The 9852-nt window shown below is 40.2% G+C and overlaps 1 protein-coding gene across 1 annotated transcript in view; it reads right to left on the bottom strand.

The window, feature by feature from the left end:
* Positions 1 to 4607: 4607 nt before the first annotated feature.
* The window catches only part of NUP93 (nucleoporin 93), a 116425-nt gene continuing 111180 nt past the window's right edge, over positions 4608 to 9852 (bottom strand). The window contains exons 21-22 of the mRNA XM_067552075.1: positions 9476 to 9604; positions 4608 to 4841 (exon numbers count right to left, since the gene is read on the bottom strand). Coding sequence (XP_067408176.1) covers positions 4731 to 4841; positions 9476 to 9604 — 240 coding nt within the window. The 3' untranslated portion in view covers positions 4608 to 4730. The remainder of the gene's footprint in view (positions 4842 to 9475; positions 9605 to 9852) is intronic.

Genomic DNA, 9852 nt, shown 5'->3' with positions numbered 1-9852 from the left:
TACTGTACAGGAATTAGCCCTACCTGCACTGGGCATGGATGGGAGAAGAGACCTGTAGGTGCTTTTCCCTTTCTTGAAAATGACCAGGCCCATGAAAAGCAAAGGGAATGGAAACAAATAAAAACCCTCCACTTATGTCTATGCCACCCTCTCATCAATGATCTCAACCCCCAGACTGGAGGAAGGTGGGATCTGGAAATGTGGGCAAAACCACCCTTGGTATGGACAGCCCTGATTGTGGGCTAGTCTCTTGCAAGAGCAGATTTACAAAGAGAGCAGTGTGCTTATGGTGTGAGGCCACCCCGCTAAACTCAAGAGATTCAAGATGGATTATGGGCATGGTTTCCAAGGTAGAAAGACTAAAGCTCAGCTACTTTGAAACCTATAAAACTAGCATGAAACACAACAGTGTTATTTCATTGGGATGTGGAATAACTGAAAACCTACTTTATCCATCAGGACGCCCCCTTCCTAACCTCTCTCTGCTCATTTCACTATAGTTCATTGTACTACAATGAGAACTGCCTATATCCCCTGCAACCAACTAGGACTACGCTAGTGTTGAGTGCTACGATGGAGCTTTCCAGGGTTAGCACCATGTTTTCTTAGCCAAAGGTCTTCAGCTATGGCATCCATTTTCCTGTCAGTTCCCCAGGGACAGGGCTTCTGGCAAAAGCATATGCATAAGAGGAGGACATAGAGGCAGGGTTTACAGCCACTTTGTCATGGAAGAAGCAGCTTAAAATGAGGCCTGCTTCAATGGGTCTGTTTTTTTAGTAATTACTGATGTTCAGGCAGTGAGATCATCGCAATGTAGGGCTTGAAGGGACTTCAAAAAATAACCCTTCCTTCACTGAAGCAAGACCAAGTAAACCTTGACCATTCCTGACAGATGTTTGTCCAACCTGTTCTTAAAAACCTCCAGTAATGGGGATTCCACAATCTCCCTGGAAAGCTGTTCCAGGGCTTAACTACCCTTCTATTTAGAAAGTTTCCCCTATCAACTAACCTAAATCTCCCTTGCTGCAAATTAATCCCATTATTTGCCCTACCTTTAATGAACCTGGAGAACAATTGATCACTATCTTCTTTATAAAATATCTGAATATATTTGAAGACCATTATCAGATCCCCCCTCAATCTTTTCTCAAGATTAAACATGCCCAGTTTTTTTTAACCTTTTCTCATAGGTCAAGTTTTCTAAAACATTTGATCATTTTTGTTGCTCTCCTCTGGACTCTCTCCAATTTGTCCACATCCTTCCTAAAGGATGAATCACAGTACTTCAGCTGAGGCCTCACCAGTACAACAATGAGAAACCGCCTATCCCCTGCAACTAATGATTGCCCGTGTCTTATACACAACACTCCCATTAATACATCCTAGAATCATATTAGCCTTTTTAGCAACTGCATCACACTGTTAACTTATTTTCAATTTGTGATCCCCTATAACCCCCAGATCCTTTTCATCAGTACCACCTCCTAGCCAGTTATTTCCCATTTTGCATTTGATTTTTCCTTCCTAAAAATGCCCTTGTCTTTATTGAATTTCAGACCAATTCTCCAATCTGTCAAGGTCGTTTTGAATTCTAATCCTGGCCTCCAGAGTGCTTGCAGCCCCTCCCACCCTGGTGTCATCTGCAGATTTTATACTCTGCACTCCATTATCCGTTAATGAAAATAGTATATTTAGTCATTTATAGTAATTTCATCTAGACCACATTTCCCTAGTTTGCTTATGAGAATATCATGGGGGATTGGGTCAAAATCATCATTACAATCAAAATACATCACATCTACGCTTCCCCAATATCTACTGGATGCCTCTGTAACAGCATCCTAATAGTACAGGTTTAAATAATAATCATTAGCTATTTAAAGGACCAAGTGTCCTTTAATCATCCAAATTCAAGAACAAAATTACATCAGTAAAATAACATGGCTTAATAGCTAACCAGAATGGGAACAGGTAACACACAAGCCACCAAGATAACATGTACTGAAAACTACAGTAATAAAAACAAGCACCAGAAAGTCTTCCACCCCGCTGTGGAGGGTGCACCAATGCAAATAACCAACGGGATGGAATTCTAAACAAGCAGAGCCTCCAGGAAAAAGGCCTGGTCCTCTCAAGATGATCTCTTCGGAAAGAACAGTTCCAATGCTGCCTCAGGACAAGGCATGGCTTCTTGGGTCGTTTGTTACACAGTGTGCTATAAGGTAATGACTAAGGACATCCTTTCAGTGCACTGGCTGACATACAGACAGGTGGAGAATTAGGGAAAGAAAAGAGAAGAAAAGAGAGACCTCACCTGAAAAAACACAAGTGAAATAATTCAGTCAGTGATTATTAAATAGCAGGTTTCAGAAAAGACACATCTCGTCTAGTTTACTGCTCTGTGCTCTCTAGCAAATCAGACTAAGTATATCAGGAAATGCCCAAACATCCCAGAAATATTACACGAGATTTTCATGTTGAATTAGTGATTTTTTTCATTATGAAGTCATGATGCAGTAGTGAGCTGGTACGTAGGATCACTCCAATACATCCTTCAAGTACGCTTAGGTAGGTCACCACTCACTCCCTTACCTGCACTGTCGTTTTATGCCTCCTCTTCTCCTCTCTTACACTGTAAGCTCTTCAGGCCAGAGAACGTGTTATATTTGTAAAGTGCCACATACACCTGTAATGCTATACAGATGATAGATAATGGTAACTGTCATCTTTCTAACGGGTTAGTGCCACAATATAGAATTCCCCAGGACCAAGTCTCCCCCTGCAGCTGTCTCATGGTTTCTTGTTAAGCAAAGAAAAGTTGACAAAATTAGGTATAACAAAGGCGTGGTAAAAGATTGGTTAGAAAAATCTAATCCAACAGTTTATAAGTAAATCAGAACAGCAACTAGCATTGTATTTACATATCCCTGTACATGGGTTATAAATCGTACACAGTGATGCAAAATGGGAAAACAGTTCTTCCCCTCAGGGGCATTGAGACGGGAAAGCTGGTACTATTCTATATATTAACCCCTTGACCGTTGGATCTCTTTCAAACACATCTACTGTGCTTCTAACCATATATGTTCATATATGTGCAGCTACAAAGCAGATATATGGAGGACCAGGAGCAAAAAGTGCTAAGAGCTAGCATCCGTCCCATTCCACTTTTAAGGTGGATAGGCAGCTATATGCAAGTGTATTTTAGACAGTGAGTTTTCATGCAATCCAATCCCTGGGACTTCCTGCTGATGCACTTCAGCCAGCAATTTCAAACTTGGGTGCCTAAGTTTAGTCACCTAAAATCCACATTGAGGCACTGATTTTCAAAGGTTGTTAAGCACCCACAGCTCCTCTCAGTGACTACAGTGGGAATTGTGGGTACTTTGTCACCACCAGAACTGTACTCTGCTTCAGACACCCACGTTTGAACATTTTGGTCTTCCCTTTTCAGATCTCTCGCATTCTATTCTTGTGGTAAATTATGCACTGTGTCATGAAGTCTCACTGGCTACAAAGTGACTGGCCATTAGAAAGACACCTCTGTTCAAATCTTTTTCTGAAATATCGTCCTTTTGCATCAGTTACAATAGTTTCCATTTTTCTTTGGAAACCTCACTGATTCCTGCAAAGGCTTCAGTGGAGTTAGATTGGATTTCCACCAGCGTATGTGAGCTCAGACTCTGGCCTCATATTTTAAACCTCCTCTGAAGTGTCCAATGATGCTATCTATCCTTAGCCTTGGAATAATTAAATTTTTATCAGTAAATGTCAGTAAATGTCAATTTCACTGTACACACAAATCCATGAAAAAAATATTTCCATCGATGATCATCTAAATTTACAGACAGGGAAACTAAGGAAAACGCTGTTTGAGAACTTATTAGAGTTTGATTTAAAGATATTTCTTTTTACATTTTGACATGTGATGTTGACAATTTGTCTTATAAAGCTTTGATATTTTTATATCGCAGTGTCTAAGGTCATTAAATAATTATTGTTTGACCCCCCTGTAATTTCCTGAAACTGTAAAAATTTAAAAAAGAGATACAAATTGAAAAATATGCTTAAAACCCATAATTTCCTGCAACTATGAAAAATTTAAATTGATAAAAATTAATAAATGCTTAAAAATAAACACTGACATTATTCATCAAAATTATTTTTAAAAAAACCAAAAAAACAATTCTGCCAAGCCTATATCTAGTCTATGTAAAACTTAACTGCAGCATACAAAGGTATATAGTTACGCACAAGGGAACACTGTATGCTAAGTACAGCATCTCTTGTGTTGTGCAAAGTATATATACAGATTTTCAACTTATAAGTTAAGCTTTTTGGTTTTCTTTGAAAAATGAAGCTAAGATTTCCAAGCTTTATGGTTATTAAATACTCAATTCAGAGAAAACTGCATTGTCATAAAAGTTTCCTCTTTCACTTCTTGATCATACTATATAGTAGTTTATTGACCTCCCTAAAAATAAAAGCTACCACTTCTCTCTCCATATGGCCCATTTACTTACTGAGAATGTTTTTCTATAAAACAATTTTTTTTAAATGAATAAAAAATACAAATCAGTGAAAATAAAAAGATGTCAAAAAACAAATAGAACCAAAGAAATTTATTTTCATCAACGAAAATACAGGATACAAAATAATATTGGGCCCATCCTCTTAAAGAAACTAATGACAGTAAGTGTATGCTACAGCTCTAACTGAAAGTATCTGCACTAATTCATAAGGACCTCCATCTGCACCAGTCTTGCATTCGTGTCTCCTGACGTTCTGTAGGGTATCATTCCAGCAAATGTTATCAATGCACGAGCTTGGGATCGGAGATGCTAAGAAATAAAAAAAATAAAGTACCAGTTACTTTAAATTAGGTCCATCGAAACACCATTCAACAGTGGTTCATTTACAGATTCATTTATTAACCACTCCCAAATCAAACAGGCACATATAATGTTTGTTTCACACTGTTGCTCTTCTGACAATGCTTCTCCATGTTTAGCAAGGAAATCCAATTCTTTTAATTTGTGATTGTCAAAAGCATATTGACTCACCCATTCATTTAAAAATTCTATTGATGTAAAATTTCCCCAGAAAAGGCTTTTTCAGCAATAGAGTATTACTCTACTGCAAGAACAATCTCACTGATTTCCATCATCGTATCAAAATTCTTCTCTATTTTAAAAGACTAAGAAATGCAAAAAATTCACATCAATGCAATGTGGCAATTGACACCATGGTCCTAGGGCTAGAGCTGCTGCATTACCGGGGGAAGGGGGGTGGCAGAGAAGAGGGGAGCACTAGGGACTCTGGGTTATGGTTACTTCCACTCAGGTCCATGGACTGCATTGTGGACACGAGAGCCCAAGGTTTGAACTGAGATTAGAAAAATCTTAACACGGGGTTCAAATACAATGTAGATGCTCAAGCCCAGGGCTCCCTAATGTGGATCAGCTGACTCAAGTCCCACTAATCCTGGACTTACATTGCAGTGTAGACATACCCTATGGCATTTCAGTCCTCAGAAGGCTAAACTGTTGTGTGCTCCAGGCAGAGGGAACGAGTTGCTACCAATGCCCAAGGCCCTTGCAATGATAGGGAAATGATTAGGTGAGAGATGGGATATTAATCCTAGTAACCTAGTCAAATCCGGGGACTACTTTCTGTACACCTACTCTGAATTATCCCTGCAGTTTCTATTACAATCAACATTTTTCTTCTACCCTCACCCTGAACTGCTGTCTAAAGTAGCTATGAAGTCACATTTTCCCCACAGGTGGCTGCATTTCAGTGGCGGGTGAAATGATCCACGAGTAGAATTGAATCGGTTAAGTGCTGTGTGATTGTTTGGGGTGGAAGCGCTTTATAAAAAGGGCAGGAAATTACTACTATGATGAACACTAAAGTTGAGGAGCAGTGAATAAACACTGAGCAAACCGTTTTAAAGTCAGGGCATTTACCGTTCCCCTTAGCTTTTTCATTGGTGATGATAAGGGAGCCAACATATTTTTAAAAAGCCATTCTGCACCCCAGCTGTAATTCATCAGGAGCGGATGAAGGTTTTCAGAGAAGGTTAAAAGAAGCCTAGAGGTGTAGGTGTTCCATTGGCTGTAATTACTTAATGAACATTCAGGAAGAACTCAGCTAAAACAAAACAACGCTACATTCGCTTGTGCTTTGAAATAATACTGCAAATAACGAGCACTGGGGCTTTTTCACTTCATATTCTCTCTGCCAGGAGAATGCCCTTCAGCTGTCCCAAAGAGTTAATAACAAATGATTGGGCAGGTGTATTACATGGCAGTGACGTGCTTATTAGGTTTCAGCTGCCACTGCCATTAAAACCATGTTTTTCCCCCAATCATAATATGGCTTGCTGTAATACATATCTGACTGAAACTTGGCAACCAGATCAGGTCAGGCTAGACAGGATTTTGTCTCCTAATCCATGAAGCCAATTAATGCACAAAAGGCCTCAAATCACAATTTAGGTAATTTCATCATTAAATAAATAAATAAATTGCTCTGATTTAAAAACCTGGTTATTTAAAAAAAATATTTTAAAATGTAGCTTGGCTTTGAACTGGAATTAGGAAATCTAGACATGATGATGATGATTTTAATTGAAGCAGGAAGATTGAAAAAGCAAAAAAGTGCACGTGCCACCACTGATATTCTTCTTATACATCCCCATTGCTGTATGCTCTATATGGATCCTACGCAATTCCCTCTCATTTCAATGAAACACGGCTCACGACGGTTAACCTAATGCCCTGGTTTGGCACCAAGGGGCACATTTAAGTGATGATTAAGAGAATTATGTTCTTCTAACTGAGGGTCCCAATTTCCTCTGAGTGGGAATAACCCACATGGGGACTGGAAACTGCCCAAAGTGCTACTTGTGACATTTCCTTTTAGTTCTCTCCCCTACCACTGAAGAAGCTAAAGGGCTCCAGGAGGCAGCTGCAGATCTCTAGAGATCGGATGAAGGTAACGGACATGTCTATGATTCTATACTGCTCCCCAGTCTATCCTTAGCTCGCTGAGTCCCCTGGCAATGCTAGGAAGAGCCACGCTGCCAGGAGCTTTCCCTACACTCTCTCTCTCTCTCTCTCTCTCTCTCTCTCTAAGACAGGTGGTTTTGTATTTTCCAAATCTGCAGTGGGGGAAGCACCCCACAAAAACTCGTGTTAGCTTACTCTGCTGATTTAGGCGGGGCAGATTTTGCTGGAGCAAGGCCCCTTCTCTCTTTCTCATCCAATTGCCCCCAAAAAATAAACACCTCAACCACAGTGAAACGGGAATGCCCTGGAGCCCGGTGGGGTGTCTGCATGGTAGGAGAAAGGGAAGCACGCTAGAGAGCCATTAACTAACTCTCCTGCCATGCCCCAAGGGTCAGATCTGTGGGTATGAGCTCTTCTATGCAGAAATAAGGGGAAGATTGTGGCCACAGTTCTGTGGTTTTTTTACATCTCCCAGCGAACGTAACCAGTTCCACAGGAGGAAGATGTATTCATTCTTGGGGGGCTATGATTGGCTCTGCTGTCCTCTTATCCCACAAGCGACTCCACTGAAGCAGGGCACAATGGGCATACCGTCCACTGTAATATCGAATAGTAACCTCCTGTTGCACAGAAACGGGATGGTACTGAAATAGAAAACCAGTGATGCCTCTGAACATCACCAAATATCTAAGATGTCCTAACTAGCTACAAAGCCAGCTAACATGTTTTCATGCCTGAAATATAACAGTTAACAGATTTTTAAACAAGGGAAATAGTCAGCCGCTGTCTGATGCACAAGCTGCTCACTAAACACCACACAGCAAAAAAGCTGACATCAGAATGGCTCCGGACAACACACTGGTTTCCTTCTATGCAAAATCCTGCTAGCTAGCAGCTAATCCTATCAATGATCAGTTTTGCAATCCCTGAAGAACCATTCACTTTGCAATGGGACTTGCAGGAATTGCACCTCAGTGAAGACAGTAGAAAACAGAACCTACACAATAAGGCACAACACTGTGACACATGAACACAATACACATTGTAGAAGTAAAGGGCTTAACATAAAAGGAAAGGACTTTGAAGCTAAGGCTGCCTCCCCTCCACCCTTGAGCCAGTTCTGGGAGCACACGTCACAGGTATTATCTCACATGATTCTGAGACCGCATCACAAAAGAGTAAGTTAAAAGTGATGTGGCAGTCCAACTGCTAAATGTCCTTCCTTGCTTCTGCCAGTCTAGGCTACAACTGTTTATTGCAAGGTAGGGTTTTGTAGCTAAATATATTATTCAAGTATAGACTGTACAGCAAAGTAAAAAGATGTATTATCACCTTAATTTTTAAAAAATATGTAAACTTTACTCTTTTAAATGTATCTGTTGTGGAACAGGTTCTCTTCTCTAACGCTGAAATTTACAAGTCAAGCTGTAGTATTTGCCTACTATGTAATAAAGGCATGAAATAAAGCTGACTATGACCTGAGCTGTTTTTAATTCTAAAAAGAGAATTGATCTTTTTTTCCTAACCAGTTAAATTAAATGCCAAGTTCCTGTACTCCTTACTCAGGCCTGTCCATGGGCGGATTACCTTAGTAAGGACGGCAGGTTTGGTCCCAGTCACAATCAAGAATGCTGAAAACTCTCTAGTTTGGTTTAAAGTCTGTTCCTGCAGTGACACATGCTGGAGGCTTATTTCACTGCCTTTGAGTACTTTCTAAGTGTTCTTAATGTCCTTCCATATCTCCTTGGTGTGGAAGTTTGGGGGTCCCTTAGATTTCCACTCCCCTGCCCACATAGGTGTAAATGAAAACAAGATCTAGAAATCTATTTTGCAACATCAAGAACAAAGTAATAACCTAAATGACAGGATGAGGGGAAGTCAGGTTCTTAACAATGTATGGTGTAAGTCAAATCCATTACAACAACCATTGGAATTCAGTGCATTAATTATCCGACAATAGCTACTAAAGATCCCATCAATGGGCAAATCTGCCACACTTTTTTCTTGATAAGAGAAGAGTACAGGATCTAAATACATTTTTAAAATTAGGGCAGTGCAATTTACAGTGATATTCTTTCCCAACACTAAAGGGTTGAACCCCCATAAATCTTTGCCCTTACCCTTTTTTAAACCTGCATCCTCACTGCAAAATGAGCTCAAGCCTGAGTCAGAGCAGCGCTGGGGTTCTCACTCAAGCCCTTAGCCGGGTCAGGTAGCCCAGGCTTAAAGCACCTCCAAACCCGGGTCAGAGGTTTTTGTGTGTGGATCACAGGGGAATTAAAACTAAAACCTGGCTAGGAGCCCAGATTAACTGTGCAGTGCGGACATACTTTAAACAAAGTCTTGTAAGTGAAGAACAAGTCAGTCTAAAACAGAGACCATTTGAGGTTCATAGCTACATGCATTTGAAACCCAAAATCTTGAAACAAAAAGAAGAAAGCATTCAGCAAACTTAACCATACCGAATCTCTATCCTCCATTACACGCTGGGGTCTGGCAGGCGTGGCAGAGCTTGTGCCTTTCATCCTCTTGTACTGCGTGAACAAAATATTCATCGTCGCAAGAAGGACCTCAGATAAATTGTGTCTGATCTACGCAAAGAAAAAAGAACACAAGGGAATGAAGAGCAGGACAACACAGAATCATTACTGCTACTATAAGACAGCAGAAAGCTCAGCATTATCAGTTGTTTATACAGGAGGATGTGTTGAGAAATGCCACCTCATTATTAACTTGATTTGAAGATGACTAGGTCATAACGAATAGAGGATTGTGACTTCGGATGGGGAGTGAGCAGCAGGAGAATATGGACATTTAAAAAATAAAATATGCTGATTTA

The sequence above is a fragment of the Emydura macquarii genome, unplaced genomic scaffold, assembly GCF_026122565.2.
Source record: "Emydura macquarii macquarii isolate MOO-44397 ecotype Brisbane River unplaced genomic scaffold, CSIRO-AGI_Emac_v2 contig_295, whole genome shotgun sequence".
Lineage (NCBI taxonomy): Eukaryota > Metazoa > Chordata > Testudines > Chelidae > Emydura > Emydura macquarii.
Note: the sequence above shows the minus strand (reverse complement) of the source record. Positions and strands in the feature narration are given on the sequence as shown.